Here is an 18,470-nt window from a genome sequence, read left to right as displayed (position 1 = left end):
TTTTATATAAAATCACTAACAAGCTATGCTTTTTAAGTTTCCAAAAAGCACAATTTTACAGAAAAATTTGCATATTTAGGGTGATTATGACGTCATAATACATCAAAAGCAGTTTATATGTATTTAAAGTCTAACTAAGTATCTATATTAAAAAGTATAAGCTTTCATTTAAGATATAAATTATAGGTCTAGGCCATGTATAAGTAATTTTATTACTGTTGGAGTCAAAAATCGAAAAATATGTGACTTTTGGGGTTTAATTTAATTTTTGAAGCGGCATAATTTTTTTTTGCAAAAAAAAATTATGCCGCTCAAAAAATTAATTTAGATATTTTAGATATTTCTTAATGGAGCAAAAAAACATCCAAATCATATGGACTTATAAGTCCAGCAAACACCACCCAAGTACTCCCTACCCCTACAATAAGCACTAATTTATATTTTTTAACTATATTCGGGTTGCCACGTACTGATGGTACTAAGGATATTTTAAAATTCTAGAAAATCTCAGGGTAACTCAGAGTATTTTGACTTATTTACAAACTCAGGATGACTCTGGACAGTTTTGAAGTAAACATGGAATAAATATGCATTCAAGTGAGTACTGCATGTGGTAAGATTAAAGGTAGTCAATTAAAACGTTAAAACGAAATCAAACTGTTTTCTAATATATTAAGTTAAAACATGGTTACAAAAAACTAACAACAAATTTTGTTTTTTTATCTTAAATTATCTAAACTTATAACCTTGAATCTTAAAAAACTGTATTTCTCATTAATATAGTGAAAATTTAATACAGAAGCATACACATACAAAGTTCATTTTAATTATTAAGAAGAAAAATGAACATGATATATAAGTAGTTAGCGCCAAAGCAAAAAAAAATTAGGGATTTGAAATTAGTTAGGGTGACTAAGGGCAGTTTAAGGTCACTCAGGACATTTTTTTTTGACTCAAAGAGTTGCAACCCAGTATTTTACTAAGAAAAGTTATATGTTAATTATATAATACAATTTTTAAAATTTACATTTTACTTTTTTTTTATAAACGATGCATATATTAATTAGTTATGTATATTAAGCTAGATTATAATTTTATTTTTATTAAAAAGTTAATAAATAATTTTTACAATCGCTTTATACAGTTTAAGTTTATTAATGTTTAATATAATAATCTATGACTTTATTTTACCAAAATGGTAAAAACTCTACTTAAAAACAGACTATTTTCAATTGTGTTAAATAATCAAAATATAACTGTTCATAGTAAAGCTACCAACCTAATATGATACATAACGGATTAATCTAAATAGTTAAAGGAAATGTAACTAAGGACGCTATTTAAGTTTTAGTTATTAAGTAAAATTTAGAGTTTATACCACCTTAATAAACATTTTTTTAACTTGTTGTAATCCAAAGGTCGGCAAACTGCAGCCTGCAAAATAAATTTTTGAAACTTACACTAGATATTTTTAGGTTTAAAATAAAGAGTGAAAAAAGTTCTGAGTTACAATTTACGGGAGATTTGATACTTACATTAGATATTTTTGGGTCTACTATAAAAAGTAAAAACTAAACTAGAAGTGCGGCCCACAAATATTTTTATTTTTAAAATTTGGCCCCCAATCACTAAATGCCTGCCGTACAAACCCCTGTTGTAATCAATGCTTTTTAAGAAGTTAGTTTTCACAACTTTTATAAATTATACTTTATCTTAACAGTGACAACATTGTAATATAACTTTAAGATCAGTTTTTTTATTAATTACTAAACATTCATAACTTTCATTTTAAATCTAAAACCATATAAAAAAATTCAAGTTTGTTATAATAGTAAACTAAAATTTTAACTTTAGTACTTCCTATAAATATTTAAAACACCAATTAACAACTATATCTTTTCATGTAAATATTATAAATTGTAATACATTGACTTAAGTCTTACTTGTTCAATTTTTACACTTAATTGTTGTGTGATGTCATCAAGCATTTTTTGAATCTTTATTTTTTCTTCGATTTTTATATCAAGTTGGTCGTTTAGTTTGTCAATTTCTAATTGCATTTTTTGTACAGTTTGAACTTGTGATTTATTTTTCTGCAATAATTGCTTAAGTTTTACAAATCACAATTACAACTAATAATTTACAAACGTAACAAAATTTTAGATTTTAAAGTCAACGCTTAAAATAAATATGATGTATGTTTTTTAACATTAGTTTATATGAAAAGGGTGAACTAAATATTCGAACTAGTTTAAAAACATGTTATTTGCATAGAAAGACAAAACTTAAGTTGAACACTATTGGAAACTATGACTAATGACAAAACGAATAAATTTAAACTGTTTATTGATATTCTTTGTCCCTTATTTTCAATTATGAATTTAAATCGTTCTGTGAAATTGATAATAGAGGCAAACAGGTTTTTTTTTAAACATTATAACCCATTCTCTCTCAAGAGAATCTTTAAAGCATTAATTGGATTTGCCATTGGATTTTTGAAAATTTTCTTTCACGTTTTCAAAAGTACAAGTTATATTTTGTCTGATTTTGGTATAATAGTAAAATTAAGGTAAAAAACTGTTTTAAGTAGTATAAAAATATGGAAAAGATATTGTAATGCTACTTTATAAATGATTTTTATTAAATAAGTTTTGGTGGTTTCAAAAATATACTGTATATAATAGACAGGTTTGCAAAAGTTTTTTGAGAATTCTTTTCAGATTTTCTGTTTGCCTCCAAGGTTTTAGAAAACACAAAATTTTTGTTCTATTTTTAATATAAATTAAGTTTAAGGTAAAAAACTGTCTTAAATAGTAAAACAATATTGACAGGATACTATAAAGCTACTTAAAGTTTGTTTTAAAAAATGATAGCAAAAAAAAGTAGCTATATAATAGGTTTTTGTGTCAAATCTAAATATTATAACTTTACATGTATAAATAGTTCAAATTCAATTTTTCCAAGTTTTTTTAGTAATTTTTGATCAAAATTCCAGCTTCTTTTTTTCTTCAAAGTGTCTCTAATTTCAGGTTTTTCTAGGGCTTTTGTACCTAAATTGTCAAATTGCAGGTTTTCCAAGGATTCCAGATTTTTTGGCAAACCTGAATAGATTTTTTCTATCTAACAAAAGTTTCATAACTTTTGTTAACTTGACTGTAAAATTTGTTTAACATTGCAGGTTTTTCCAGGTGCTTTTGTAATTTTTGTTTAAAGCTCTAGGTTTTCCAGGATTTTATTTAAATTTCCTAATTCCATGCTTTTCAAAATTATTTCTGCTTTAACTGTCAAATTCCAGGTTTTCCTGCAACCCTGATACTTGAATTAGCAAAGAAGAGACAGTTAACTTCAACACAGACCACACAAAATAAATTATTGGATCCTAATCTAGCTGGACCTGGTCATAGCTCGATAAGGTCTGGAACTTACCAGATACTTATTTGAAAAATAGAATCGATTCTAGTTTAGGCTTAATCTTTTTGAGTTGTGATTTGTCAGATCAAGATTTGAAATCAAAATTGAACCATATAGGACCACTAAGTGGTCCACTAATTGACCACTAAGCAAGAACGCTTGTACTGAACACGATCGACGAAAACATGCTCCATGCTTACAAGTATAAACCGTTTGTAGATTGATGACTGCAAGTTTTTTTGGTTGCCACTAACTGGTAAGTCCTAATCAGGACAAAACCGGTCTCAGTCTGCAGAAGGCTTGTGGTCTGATGATAGAGCTCGTATATATTGCTAGGTTTATAAAAATAGTTTTTTGTTGAAAATATATAGTTCTCAAAATATTTATTTTTACTTTTTAGTAGAATAACTAATTCTGTTTCTTCTTAGAGGCAAAAAGTTTGGTTTGTTTTAAAATAAATCAACGAAAACATTGGCAAAAGTCTACAGAGCCGAAGCCTTGACTTTCATATGCCGTGAGACAATCTCAAATTAACATAAGGTTTGATCATACCAATTCGAAGTTTTTTTTTAACTATTGGATAAGCTTAAACAATTTTAAATAAAAGTTGCAAAATTTAAGTCTTAATAAATATAGATAAATACTATATTTTTCTTTTTAAATATTCTAATAAAAGAAAGATAATTAATTTGTAAAATAATATATATAAAACGAGCAACGTAATACAAAAAGATGACAAGTTCCTCTCATTTTTACATGCACACACGTTGCAATTTTTTTAATTTTTATCAATGGGTTATAAAATTTATATGTTGACTACTACAACGGTAAACAAAATCAATTCAACAATTTATCTATCTGTTTGGCTTTTATATGTTCAATTTTTTAAAACTTTATTAAACAGCTTAATTTGAAGTCTTAATAGCTATTTTCCAGTGCATGACTTAATTAAAAAATATAACTAAACACATTTTATTTTTTCTTAAATTTTTTTGAGTACTTTCTAAGTAAGTCTTGACAAAAATTGTATCTTACTAAATTTAACTGAATTGAAGTTGAAACAAATTTTTACTGTAGTTTAAAGTTTTAAAATATAAAAAGACCTTATAATCAAATTTGAAAAATTAAATAAGTGCTTATACTATAGAACAGGGGTCCGCAGCCTTATGTGACTTGCGGGCCAAATTTCATAGAAAAATTGTTTGTGGGCCGCACTATTTAAAAAAAACACCTTTGAGGGCCGCATTTATTTAAAAAAAGTTCTAGTAATCAGTATAAAAATACTATTTAAGATCAAACTTATGACAAATTACGCAATATAGAGCACTAATAAGGAGTAATTATTGAAACAAAAGTTTAACTTTAATTTTTTATTACAAAATCTTTAATTTTATTGTTTTTAAAATGTATTTCTTTTTGCTGAAAAGGAGCTCGCGGACCAAAGATTTTGACTTTGAAGGCGCATTTGGCCCGTGGGCCGCAGTTTGCCGACCCCTGCTATAGAACTTTGTTGTACTAATAAAACTTGTTAGATTAAGGCCATAGGGGGGGGTCCGACTTGTTTTTTTACAAAAAATAACTTTGGATTTTATATGAAAGCTTTAAATACAAACTACAAGCCTGTTTTTATAAAATTCAAAAATATAATTTAACTTTTGAGATATTTTATTTTTTGTAAAAAGTTTCCGATACAAACGTATGGGCCGCAAATTTTTAAGGGTCAATTTTCTCGGAAATTTAAAAATTCACTAAAAACCTATCTCCTCCTTCATTTTTTGACCTAGAGACTTCAAATTTTCAGGAAATGTTCCTTTTAATATTTTGAAGAATCTTAATGTTGGAATTTTTGAAATTTTGAAAAATAAAAATTTTATTCACAAAAAACTAAAAAAAAGGGTAGTTTTTTGACAATATATTTTTTTTTACTCAAAATTAAATAAATTCCTACAAAAGATCTCTTTAAAGTTTAATGATACACATTCTGTAAAAATTTGAGAAAGATTACTCAAAAAATGAAGGAGGAGATAGATTTTTAGTGAAATAGTCTTTTTTCGCATTTTTAGTTTTCGCCTTCCATAAGGAGTCTATTGAACGCCCTTTCTTTGATCGCTTATATCTCAAAAGTTACTTTGAGTTTTATTAAGCGGTTAAAAGTGTCTGATAGCTCAGATTAAATTCTACAAAATAAGATCAAGTTGTAAAAAACAAAGTGGACCCCCCCCCCCTATGGCCTTAAAATCAAACTAAAATTAACCAGCGATAAAAATAAAAATAAAACTACTTTAAAAAAATACAAGAAACTAATTACTTTAAAATAACTTAATATTAGGATTTAATAAGTCTAGTTTGGTATACAAACTTTTTCTGCTTACATAAACTGGGCCTTAAAGATTGAATGCATAAAGCTTCTAGAAAATGTAGCTGAAAAGAGTTTTCTGTTCTCACTAAAACTGAAAAGTTCTCAATTTTCGCCATTTTTATATATCTAACATAAGAACTAAACGATACTTTTAAATAATTGCAAAATTATTAAATGACTTAAGTTGCGTACGTTTTACCTTATAGAACGCAATAAAAGTTCTTAACATATAACATAAATTTTTCAAACCTTAACATATATTAACCTGGTAACATTATGATTTTTCTAAGTTGCTAGCTTTAAACTATAAGTTTTTTTATTGATTTTCTACACATAAGTGCCAGTTTTATTTCAAGTTAAGCACATTGTCTTTTTGCATGTTTATGTAAAAAAAATACAGATTTAGCAACTGATGATCTCGTTTGACTTGGCTCAAACGAGTGAAACGTTGTTTTATAAACTATTAAGTATATATTTATTTTTGATTAAGTTCTTAGTTTTTTTTACATACTATTTTCCATGATTGTTAAAGATATCTTTCTAGATTTTAATGTAAGTAGTGACAAGGTCCTTGACCAAATCTTAGTTTACTAATCAAAGTTTTGAAAGAATAAATTTCATTTTTTTTAAGTCTAAAAATGCTAAGTTAACTGTAACTATTATGTAAAATAAATTAAAATTATTTTCTTTTTAAATTCTAGGTTTTTCCATTATTTTTTTGTAAAAATTTCAGGTTTTTACAGGTTTTCTTTCAAAATTTCTCGAACTACATTTATTTCAGGTTTTTTTGCCTAAACTATCAAACTCCTGGTTTTTCCAGGTTCCCAAGTTTTATGGCGACCCTGTATTTAAGAAAGCACTTACAAAAAAAATACTTAACATAATGCTTTATAATGTCTAGTTTGATAACAAAAAAAAAATTCTTACATAAACTGTGCTTAAATGATTAGCTACATAAAGCTTCCATTATATTTAGCTGTGAACTCTAAAGAGATCCTCTGGATAAAAAACAAGGCTTTTTTATTAATATGACTACAAAATAGATGGTTCTTTAGCTTATAACACCCCAGTAATACCCATCAATCTATTTAATTTCATCACTCATCATTTTTTAATCTCATAAAATATTTAAAATTTTGAAAAAAAAATATAAAATTGATTGTAATTATTAATAAGACCAACACATTTGTTTTCAAATAGATATTAATTGTTGAGATATAGTTTTTAAAAAGCATTATTTTAAGAATTTGAATTTTCAGAAATCGAATGGTTCAAATTTGAATTGTAATGTTAAGAAAAAAATAAAATAAACTGTGATTCAGCAGGTTAAAACAATGATACTAAATATTGAAGTGTTTTTTGTTTACCTAATAGGTTTAAATTAAATCTCTAATTTAATTTACTTTGCAATACCATATTTTATTCCAAGTTCAATGATTGCCTACGATAATTTTTTAGTTTTATTTAATAAATATTTAGAGATAACTTAATTTAGTGTTAATATTCAGCTCAAGTTCTGTTTAAAAGTTGTAAATGCTTCGGAAATTTGGCATGGTGTTGTTGATATGTTTTTATAAGATTTTTAAGCAATATTTTGTAGTGATTTTGTATCTAAATTATTTAGAAATATATCAAAACAGCCAACTAACTTCATTGCTGACATTGTTTTCTGTAAGATTTTTTTGTAATTGGTCACATTTTATCTTTAGACTTTTAAGGAGTAATAATTGCCTCTTGCATTGAGTAATTAGCTCTTCTTGTGACATTGAATCATACTGTGAAAAAGTATTGAAGTTATTTTATATTTTAGTTACTATTAAAGTATTTATATTTATAGAGTTTGTTGCAATATGTTATCAAATTATCACAGGATAATGTTATAAATTTTGATCAACTAAAACTAAGTAATACTGTTGTTATATAATACGCAAGGATGACACGCAAAATCGTGAAGCGTTCCTACTTTTTCAAATATGCTGATGCTATGCAGAAAAGTGAACCAACAGAAATTATCACAAACATTAGTACCAAATTAAATTTAGTAGCAGAAAAAATAGATGCTGAAAATGAACAAAAACTGAAAGAAAAGAAGGCTTTAAATGTAATAATATTTAACATTCCAGAAAGTAAAAATCCAACTCATAATGCACTAGAAAGTTGCAAAAATGATCTAAAAATAATTCAACAAGTATTAGGAGAAAATAAAATGAAAAAAGAAGAATTTAAGTCACTTTATCGAGTTGGTAAAATTGCAGCTAACAAAATCAGACCAATTATAGTCAAATTAAATAATTTAGCATCCAAACACAGACTGTTAAGACTGAGAGATTTGAAAATGTTTAATGGTGAAATTGAATCAAAAGTCTACATCAACCCTGACAGAACTCTCTTGGAAATTGAAGCTTTCAGAAAATTGAGAAAAGAAGTTAAAATAAAGCAAGCCATCGCTGATGAGAATAAATTGGACATAAAATATGTTATAAGGAACAACAAGATAGTTGAACTGACAAAACAGCCCTTTCGTTACCGCTCCCAGGACATCTGGGATTAGTGGAGGAAATCGTGAGTCAACGGGTATAAACTTATTAAGTGATAGGATTAATTTTAACACTAACAAGTTTTCCTATATAAATTGTAACAACAGCTATTTAAAAGTTTGTTACACTAATATAAGATCTGTTTTAAATAAATTTTATATTTTAGAGAACTATATAAATTTGAATAACATTGATTTATTTTTTTTGACTGAAACATGGTTGACTAATAAGGTCAACGATGCCACAGTGTGTCCTTTTAACTATAACATTTACCGAAGTGATAGGTCTAGTAGGGGTGGAGGTGTTGCTATCCTTTTCAAAAATTCGCTTAAAGTTATTAAAGTTAAAAACGATTCTATCTCTAATAGCAACATTAATTTTGAATACCTATGTGTAGATGTAATTTTTAAAAAGATGAAATTAAGATTTTGTTGTGTCTACCTTCCTCCACTGTCTGCTAGATGCGCACTGACTGTTCAAAATGTAATCAAAATGATTAAAATGGTTTTTCCAAAAGAGTGTTCTTTTTATGTTCTTGGTGATTTTAATATGCCAAATATAGATTGGAGGATTCCTAGCACAGATTTCAATAAACCCCATGAGTGTTTTCTTAATTTTTGTACAGACAATTTTTTAACCCAAGTAATTGAAAATCCAACCCATAAGAATGGTAACATTCTTGATCTCATAATTTGCAATCATTTTGGTCTAGATAGAATCATATCACACTCAACTAATTTTCCATTAACAAACACTTGTGACCATAAGTTGCTTTCACTAAAAATTAAAATTGAAAATAAAATAGTACCTATTGCTAAAGAAGTCTCATATGACTATAAAAAAGCAGATTTTGAAAGCATCAATGATTTCCTGTCAAAAATTAATTGGACCTCTTTATTTAAAAATTCAGAAAATCTCCAGCATTTCTACGATCAATTCATCAGCTCAATCCAAATCTCAATCAAACGTTTTGTTCCAATTTTTTCTAAAAATAACAAAAGTAAAAAATATCCATCTCATATTAAAAAGTTATTAAAAGAAAAAGCGAATCTATACAAAAAAAGTAAGACAAATAAATCACTTTTGATAAAATACAAAAACAAGTCTAAAGAATATCAATTAGCTGTTAAAAAATACAACTTTGAATATGAAAACAAATTCTGCAAAAACCCAAATTTAAAAAAGTTTTATAGCTACGTGAAATCTAAACTTAAGTTAAATAATTCCATACATCTCTTATATGATAATGATAAAAACAAAACAGTAACCTCAGATTTTGAAATAGCAACACTTTTTAACATAAATTTTCAAAAAGTTTTTAAAAAAGACGAGAGTTACCAGTCTTTTAAGCTACCCCAAAACAATTGTAGTAAGATGCAAAATTTTTTCATAACCTATGAAGACATTATAAGTTCAATTAACCACTTAAAAGATAAAATCATAAGAACGCCAGAAAACATTCCACCCTATTATATCAAGCATGTTATCCAATCAATAATATTTCCACTTTCATTAATATTTAATTGCTCTCTAGAACTATCTGATGTTCCTAAACAATGGAAAACATCTTTTATTATTCCTGTGCACAAGAAAGGTAATATACACGATGCATTAAATTACAGACCAATATCTCTAACAAGTGGCTTTTCAAGAATTTATGAACATATTGTATCTGTAAAAATTCTCAATCACCTCTTTGATAACAAATTATTAACTAACAAACAGTTTGGTTTTGTTCCAAACCGCTCATCAACCATTCAACTGTTAACATGCTTACATTCTTGGTTAGTTCCTTATCTCAAAAATGAATTTACTAAAGTAGTTTATACAGATATTCAAAAAGCCTTTGATTCAGTATCACACAAAAGATTATTAAAAATTTTAAATCAGTATGGGCTACATGAAAGCTTAATTGATTGGTTTGATAACTTTTTAAATAATAGATCACAAAGAGTACTCATCAATAATACGCTTTCTGACTCTTTAACAATCTACAGTGGAGTACCACAAGGTGGTGTAGTTGGTCCCCTTCTCTTTTTAATTTATATTAATGATATTTGTTCAAACATTGATATTAAAAGTGAGTTAAGCTTATTTGCAGATGATGCCAAAATCTTTAGTCAGTCAAATACTTCATTACAACTATCTTTAGATAATATTTACATATGGTTAAAAACAAGAAAACTAGACTTAAATCCTAGCAAATGTAAAATTCTAACCATTAACAAAAAAGAATCTTCTCCAACTGACCTCTTAATCAATAACATCAAGTTACCAGAAATTAAAGTTTTTAAAGATTTAGGAATTTATATTTCCAAAGATTTGAAATGGAATGAACATATCAACTATTTATATAAGATTGCAAAAACTACATGTTATCAAATATTGAAAAGTTTTAAAACTAATTCTGCTTCAATTCTGACAAAACTATTTAAAACATACGTTCGCCCTAAACTTGAGTTTAGTACCCAAATTTGGTCACCCCATTTAAAAAAGGATATTAACAAAATTGAATCTGTGCAAAGGAGTTTTACCCGTCATATTTGTAATCGTTGCAACATATCTTACACGTCATATAATGATAGAATGATTAAATTTGGATTGAAATCACTGGAATATAGAAGATGGGAATTTGATTTATTAATTCTTTACAAAATTATCAATGGCAAATATAAAAGTTTTTTTAACCAGTTTTTTAATTTTTCCCAAAATAAATATCAACTAAGAGGAAATAATTTGAAAATAAAATGTAAACATGATTTTCAAAACAGTCAGTGGCAAGGCGCATTTTTTCACAGAGCAAAAGCTATGTGGAACAGACTACCTCAGGATATAGTATCTTGTGAGAGGGTAGAACAATTTCGTTTAAAGCTAAAAAGATTTGACTTAAATACGATAAATACCAGTAAAATTAACTAATTTTCCACTGTAACAAAAGGAAAAATATTCGTTTCCCTACGCCTCCCCCCTACAAACTATTAGTTTACTTATATATTTTGTAGTTATGAATATTGTTTTATAAGCCATGATTTTAGACAAACTTCTTTACTGTGTGTACTAAGTAATATATAAATTTGAATTTTTTGAACTGAATTTTCAATTTAGTTCATTTGTTTATCATATTGTGTTTAACTTTGTGTTTCCATTTAAATTATGTTTGTATATATATATATGTATAATTTATCTTAAAGTTTTGAATATAAGTTTATTTTCTTTTTCTCTTTTTGTGTGTCCTGTTTAAGTGGCTCAGGTTTTGATGCCTGAGTCCAACATTGCACAATAAACAATATAATAATAATAATAATAACAACTCTTTAGGTAAAAAACTATCCTGAGTAGTTTAACTAAATCCTTAGAAAATATAACTTTTTAATAATTAAGATCAATAAAAATCTGTTTAAGATTTTTTTTAACATTGTAATATTATCTGGTTTTATTCTTAACTAAACTGTCTTGAGTCAGCTTGAGTTAAAAAGAAAATAGTATCCTGAAATTTAAAAAAATCTTAAACTTACCTGAGTGTGTTGCAACCCTTTTATAAAACAGCATTTTAATTTTAATTTGGTGCAGTAGCAGTTGTTGGTTTGTTACGTGTGGCAGTTAGTTTATTATTATTAAGGTTGGACTTTAGCACCAATGCAATTTTTTGCACGAATGAGTTTTGCAAGCACAAATGACTATTGTTAAATTGAGACAAAACTAATTTAAGAAAAGTTATCTAATTAACACATTTATAAAAGTAAAAGACTTTTGTTTTATAAAAAATTAAAACTGATCAGAAAACCTGAAATAAATTTAAAAAAAAAAACAGTGGCTAACTTTGATATAATTTATTATAATTTTTTCAAATATTGCAAGGAATATTTCCTGAAAATTTGAGGTAGTTATCTCAAAAACATAGGAGAAGATAGATTTTTAGTGATTTCTAATTATTTGCCGTTTTAGTATGCGCCTCCCATAAGGAAACTATTGTTGCCTCCGACTTTGACAAGCTATATCTCAAAATCTATTATTCCACCTGCCCTATCTTTAAAATTAACTAAGAAAAAAAAATTACCTTTTAACTAAAAATAAAACTAAAAATGTCTATGTAATAAAAAAAATTTAACTAACTGAAATAAAAACTAATCCTAACCCTTTACTGAAAGAAACCTTTGGTGACACGTCATTTGGCAAACACTAACAAGGTTAAAATCTCAACACTAAAAACCACAAAGTGTGGGAAAATCATGAAGCTCAAATCCCCAAGTAAGTATTTGCCGACGCTACAACAACAAACACACCAACAATCCAATCATGTGATCACTGCCACCAGTGTGAACTCACAATCAGCTGTTGCAAACTCAAATAAACAAATATCTAATTTAAAGTATTTAGTTCTAAAAAAAAATAACTAGAATAATGAAATACTGTAAGTAGGAAAAAAAGATACTATTTGTATTGAAAATAATATATATATATCAACAATAAAGTCAATAAATACTAAGAGTTTTAAAAATTTGTTAGTATTAACTTTGTACAAAACACAAAAAAAAAAGTAATAATAATAAAAACAAAATAAATAATAAACAAATTAAATAAGAAAAATAAAAAATAAAATAAATATTAAATAAATAAATAAACTAAAATTTTAAAAATAAATAATTAAAAACTAAATAAAAATTTTGTATCAAATATATAATTTTACATCTAATTTCTAATAAAAAACATAAATAAAAAGAACTATCTTAAACCTAACACAATAACAAAATTAAAACAAGTAAAATAAATCAGCAATAAACAAAATTTATTACAATAATTTATAACAATAACTCTTTCATTACCAGGACATTCATAGAATAAAGACCCACACATCACAATCTGATGCCCAAATAACATAAATCAAATTTCAACACAAACAAAACACACATGTAGAAGCACTCTAGATCTACTCCATGTAGTTATTCAACAAAAAGTTTTTATATCCAAATTTAAAAGGATCATTTTTTGAGTTTTTAAAAGTTTCAGGGACACTAGACCAAAACTTGGGACCCAAATAACTAAAGCAGTTTAGGATATGTCTTGTTCTTGGTGTTTCAGTTATAAAATTCATTTTCTTTGAAAAACTTGTATTGTGTGTGTGAACAGAGCTAGCAAGTGTAAATCTATTCTGTTCTACATCAAACCCTGTTATAGTATTACGCCTCAACTTACAAATTTGCAATTTGTACACATCCTTTAATTTTAGCACACCAGTTTTTTTTAAACAAAGGGTTTGTTGTGGTGAAGGCAGGCACACGACAAACATACTTGATCACTCTTTTTTGCATACAAACAATTGGTTTTAAGTAACAGTCAGCAGCACTACCCCAAACAGATATACAATATTGGATATGCAAATAAAAAAAATTATAATATACCACTTTAAGTGTAAATGTGTCCAAATAATATCTCAATTTTGACAAAACATAACAACTCCTAGACAATTTTGATTTCAGAGAACTCAAATGTTTCTTTCAACTCAGCTTATCATCCTAAACCACACCTAAATATTTTATACTCTCACTCTGCTCAATAAGAAAACCATTAACCTTGACACTAAATTCACAATTTTTTGAAGTTTTATTAAAAAGCAAAAATTTAGTTTTTGAATAATTAATACACTAAGAATATTATATTTTTAAGTATCTCAAAAATTCCCTTGGTTGTGTGTTGTTCTTTGTGATTTTTTTGTCTTTATCAAAATTGATTTAAATAAAAAAAATACAAAGTTTTAATTGCCTACTGAAGAAGAAAATTTGAGAGTACTTTAGGCAATATAACAAGTACTGATAAATTTGTAGATTTTTTTGTAAAATAAAAAAGATTTTTTTGTTTAAAACGATGAATAGTTAATAAAAAGTTTATTAGCACGCAACCATTTATCAACTTTAACCAACTCCTTATTATTAATTTCATTTAAATACTCAGGATCACTTTGTTGGTAGTTTAAGCAGGCATCATTAGCAAACAATCTCATATTTATCTCAGTAGAGGAAAAAATATCATTAATATACACAAGAAACAACAAAGGACCCAAACAAAAACCTTGTGGTATTCCAACATTCACAATTTCACGCTCAGACACAACATTATTTATAATTGTTGATTAACTTCTATCTTTTAAATAACTTAAGTAAATTTAACATTGAACGTTTTATATTATAATTTTCAAGTTTAGATATTAGAACTTTATGATTAACTGTGTTAAATGCTTTAGCCAAATCCAAAAATACAGAGCAATTTATTAATTCTCTCACCAGCCTCAATTAACTCATCAACAATCTGATTCACAGCTAGTTCAGTTGTACTATTCACTCTAAACCCATACTGTTTTTCATGTAGCATCTCATTCAACAAAATGAATTTTTTTAATCTCTCACACACTAAAAACTCAAAAATTTTCGAAAGTGGGGATAAAAGAGAAATAAGTCTGTAGTTATTAAGGGCATAGGGGGGGGTAAACACCCTTTTTTGGTTTTTGATCTTATTTTATATAGTTTTTACTAAGCTACAAAATGCTTTTTACAGATTTAAAAAGTTCAAAATAGTTTTTGAGATATAGCCGGTCAAAGTCGGAGCCAACAATAGGATCCTTATGGGAGGCGCAAACTAAAACGGCAAAAATAGACTATTTCACAAAAAATCTATCTTCTCCTACGTTTTTTGAGATAACTACCTTAAACTTTTAGGAAATGTTCCTTGATATATTTAGAAAATTCTGTCGCAAGGATTTTTGGAAAAACTAAAAAATAAAAATTTTATATAAAAAATAAACAAAAAAAACAGTTTTTTTTTTGTTTTTTTGTTATAAAATTTTTATTTTTTAATTTTTTTAAATTCTGTTCCGACAGAATTTTCTAAATACTGCAAAGAACATTTCCTGAAAGTTTGAGGTAGTTATCTCAAAAAACGTAGGAGGAGATAGATTTTTAGTGATTTCTAGTTATTTGCTGTTTTAGTTTGCGCCTCCTATAAGGTTCCTATTGTTGCCTCCGACTTTGACCGGCTATATCTCAAAAATTATTTTGATTTTTTCAAATCTGTAAAAAGCATTTTGTAGCTTAGTAAAAACTATATAAAATAAGATCAAAAACCAAAAAAGGGTGTTTACCCCCCCCCCCCCCCCCTATGCCCTTAATGTCTTTTTTTTAACAGATTTATAAATAGGATTACCTCAGCAAATTTAAGCGACTCAAGAAACACACCATACTCAACACATTTATTATACAATTTAGAAAGGTAAGGAGAAGTTATTTTTGCACTGAGCTTCACAAAACGAATATTAGGGACATCAGAACGCACACTTTTATATGGATTTAAAGTTTTAATATAATTTAGAATCTCACTAACAGAAATTTCATTAAAGACAAAATCATTTTTAAGTGAATCAGACAAATACTCATCATTCTTTACATCAAAAACATATTTTCTCTTTTTTAACAAATTGTCAGCAATATTTACAAAATTTTTATTCATTAGATTGCCTACACATTTTGGGTCCTTTACAATTTCACCACACTCATCAAGTTCAATCAACTAGACGTAGATTTAGTGGAAACGTAATTATTCACAATTCTCCATAACGATTTACTATTTTGTTAATTCTTTTTAACTAGTTGTTTATAATAAAGTCTCTTGGAACATTCTATTACTCTATTTAATATATTTTGATATTTTTTAAAACAGACAGAATTTTTTTTTGTTTTATCTTTAATGACAAATTTAAACATTAAGTTTTTAAAGTTAATTGAGATTATTATACCTTTTGTTATCAACAGTTTAGCTTCTAGTTTTTGTTCTTTTTTACTTAATATTTTGACTGGAGCATGATCAAATACCGTCCCACTAAAAATACTCTCAAACTCATCCCAACATTTATTAACATCTTCACAATTTTCAGCACACAGGTTTATGCCTCTCAATTTCACACTCAAATCATTCAGAAAAGCTCCAACTTCAAACTTACTGAAGTCCTGAAAGGACCTCAGATCACAATACTCATTTTTGGACTTTTTGCATTCAATTTCACAGATAACGGGCATATGATCAGATATATCATAATCCACAACATTGACATTTAGCTTTTCACAATCAAAACTAAAATAAACATGATCAACCAAAGAACTAGACAAATAATCAGCAGAATGCCTAGTTGGCAAATCAACAAATTGCAAAGCACCAGCACTAGAAATACAATCCAAATAGTCAAAAGTACGCCGATCTCTATTAAACAAGTTTATATTTATATCACCACAAATTATATAATATTTATTCTTTTCATTTAATAGGTCTAAAACTTTAAGAAAATTTTCTTTAAAATTATCAAATGCAGTGCTTGGATGTCTATATACATTACCAACTACAAAAGATTTATTGTATTCAAGTTTAATAGAGATCCACAAATCATCTACATCACACTACTCAAAAGACACACCTTCTACAACCTCATAAGAGTGGCAAGTTCTAACAAAAAATGCAACACCACCAGATTGATTACTATTAGACAATTTATTTACAAAATAATATCAATACAACTTACCTACAAAAGGTCTCAGATTTGTTAGCCATGTTTCACACACACCAATCACATCAGGCAACCCCACAGTTACACTCAAAAATTCCTCAATTTTATAAAGATTTGCATTCAAGCTTCTTATATTCATAGAGACAATACTAATACAATTTTTCTTGTCAAATTTCACACTATACAGATCTAAGTAACTCTCATTCTTAATTTCAGAAATACTAGGTTTAACAGACTCATAAAAACAATCATAATCAAAGTTGTTAACATTCTGAAAGGGAAAAACAGACTCCTTACATATATGACAACAAAACTTGTAATCACCTTGTTTGCATAGGCTTAGTTTCATTTTATTTTCAGAAGCACACTCAACATGACATTTTTAGAAGCATATAAAACAGGTTAAACATTTTTTTTTGTTTTTAAAAAACAACTTACATTTAAAACATACAGACATTTTTAGCTCACAGGTTTCACAAAAAAAAAAGGATAAATCATTTTTGCACATTTCTGCAAACTTTTGAATTGATACATAAGTATTTGTTCAACTTACAAATTATTGAATCTTAATATGAAATTAGACAATTGTTTAAAACTTAAGTTACTTAAACTATATTTTATAAATTATCCTAATGTATTTTTATTTAACTCCAATATCTGAAAATTTACCAATTACAAATACATAAACTTATGAAGCAGTAACTTCAGTAATAAATTACCAAACAAATATTATGTACCTTTGAAGAAGGGTTGTTATTTATAGTAGTAGAGGCCATATCACAAGTTCTTTTTATTAAAACAATTTTCCCAGTTACTAATAATCTATCTAGTAGAAATTTATTAGTAAAATTATATTGATAAGCTTACATATTGTGATAGTCATTTTGTAGATATTTCGGAAATCCCCAACTATCATTACTTAATTATTATTTAATATCAGGGACTAACAAATTCAAAAAATTCAAATCAGTGACAAAACTTCAAATGTTTAAATAGTAAATTATAGCTGAACAATCAGAGACAAAAAAAATAATAATTATCTATTGTAATATTTATCATCATATCGCAAAACCAAATCTAAAATCCGCTTATCGAGGGTTATATGAAGAAAAAAATAAAATAAATTACTAACAAAAACTAATTGATCGCGTGTGGTGTTATTTTTCGGGGATGTGGTGAACTCGAAAGGTAAAATATACAAACCAATGTTAACTCTCAGTTTGTATATTTCACTCATATCAAATTAATTTTATATTATATTGTTAAATTTTTAAAATAAGTTTAATTTAAATTTATAAAAATAAAAATATAACTGAACAAAACTGAATATTAATTGTTTAATCAGTTTTTAAGAATGAGTAAAAATTATTTTTTAATTTTAAAGTAAAATTGCAATTGACAAACAAACTTTAAATCAACGATATTTTTTTAAAGCAAATGTTATGACATAGACTTAACATTTATATTAAATAAATACACTGATATAAATAAAAATTTTAGTTATAGTACAAAATTTTAAAGACAATTATTGGTATTTTAGTTATAAAATCGATTTTCATCAATAAGAACTTTTTTATAGTAAGAACTTAAGAATTTTGGTAAAATTTAGTTTTAATTA

At 26.5% G+C, this 18,470-nt stretch overlaps 1 protein-coding gene across 1 annotated transcript in view; it reads right to left on the bottom strand.

Moving 5' to 3' along the window:
- LOC145829988 (GRIP and coiled-coil domain-containing protein 2-like) overlaps window positions 1–17,699 on the bottom strand; it is a 57,538-nt gene extending 39,839 nt beyond the window's left edge. Inside the window, exons 1-3 of the mRNA XM_082937913.1 lie at window positions 17,590–17,699; window positions 7,420–7,545; window positions 1,944–2,093 (exon numbers count right to left, since the gene is read on the bottom strand). Coding sequence (XP_082794039.1) covers window positions 1,944–2,093; window positions 7,420–7,545; window positions 17,590–17,628 — 315 coding nt within the window. The 5' untranslated portion in view covers window positions 17,629–17,699. The remainder of the gene's footprint in view (window positions 1–1,943; window positions 2,094–7,419; window positions 7,546–17,589) is intronic.
- Between the last annotated feature and the right edge of the window lie 771 nt (window positions 17,700–18,470).

This window comes from Thalia democratica, chromosome 1, assembly GCF_965202585.1.
Source record: "Thalia democratica chromosome 1, ktThaDemo2.hap1.1, whole genome shotgun sequence".
Taxonomy (NCBI): Eukaryota; Metazoa; Chordata; class Thaliacea; order Salpida; family Salpidae; genus Thalia; species Thalia democratica.
Note: the sequence above shows the minus strand (reverse complement) of the source record. Positions and strands in the feature narration are given on the sequence as shown.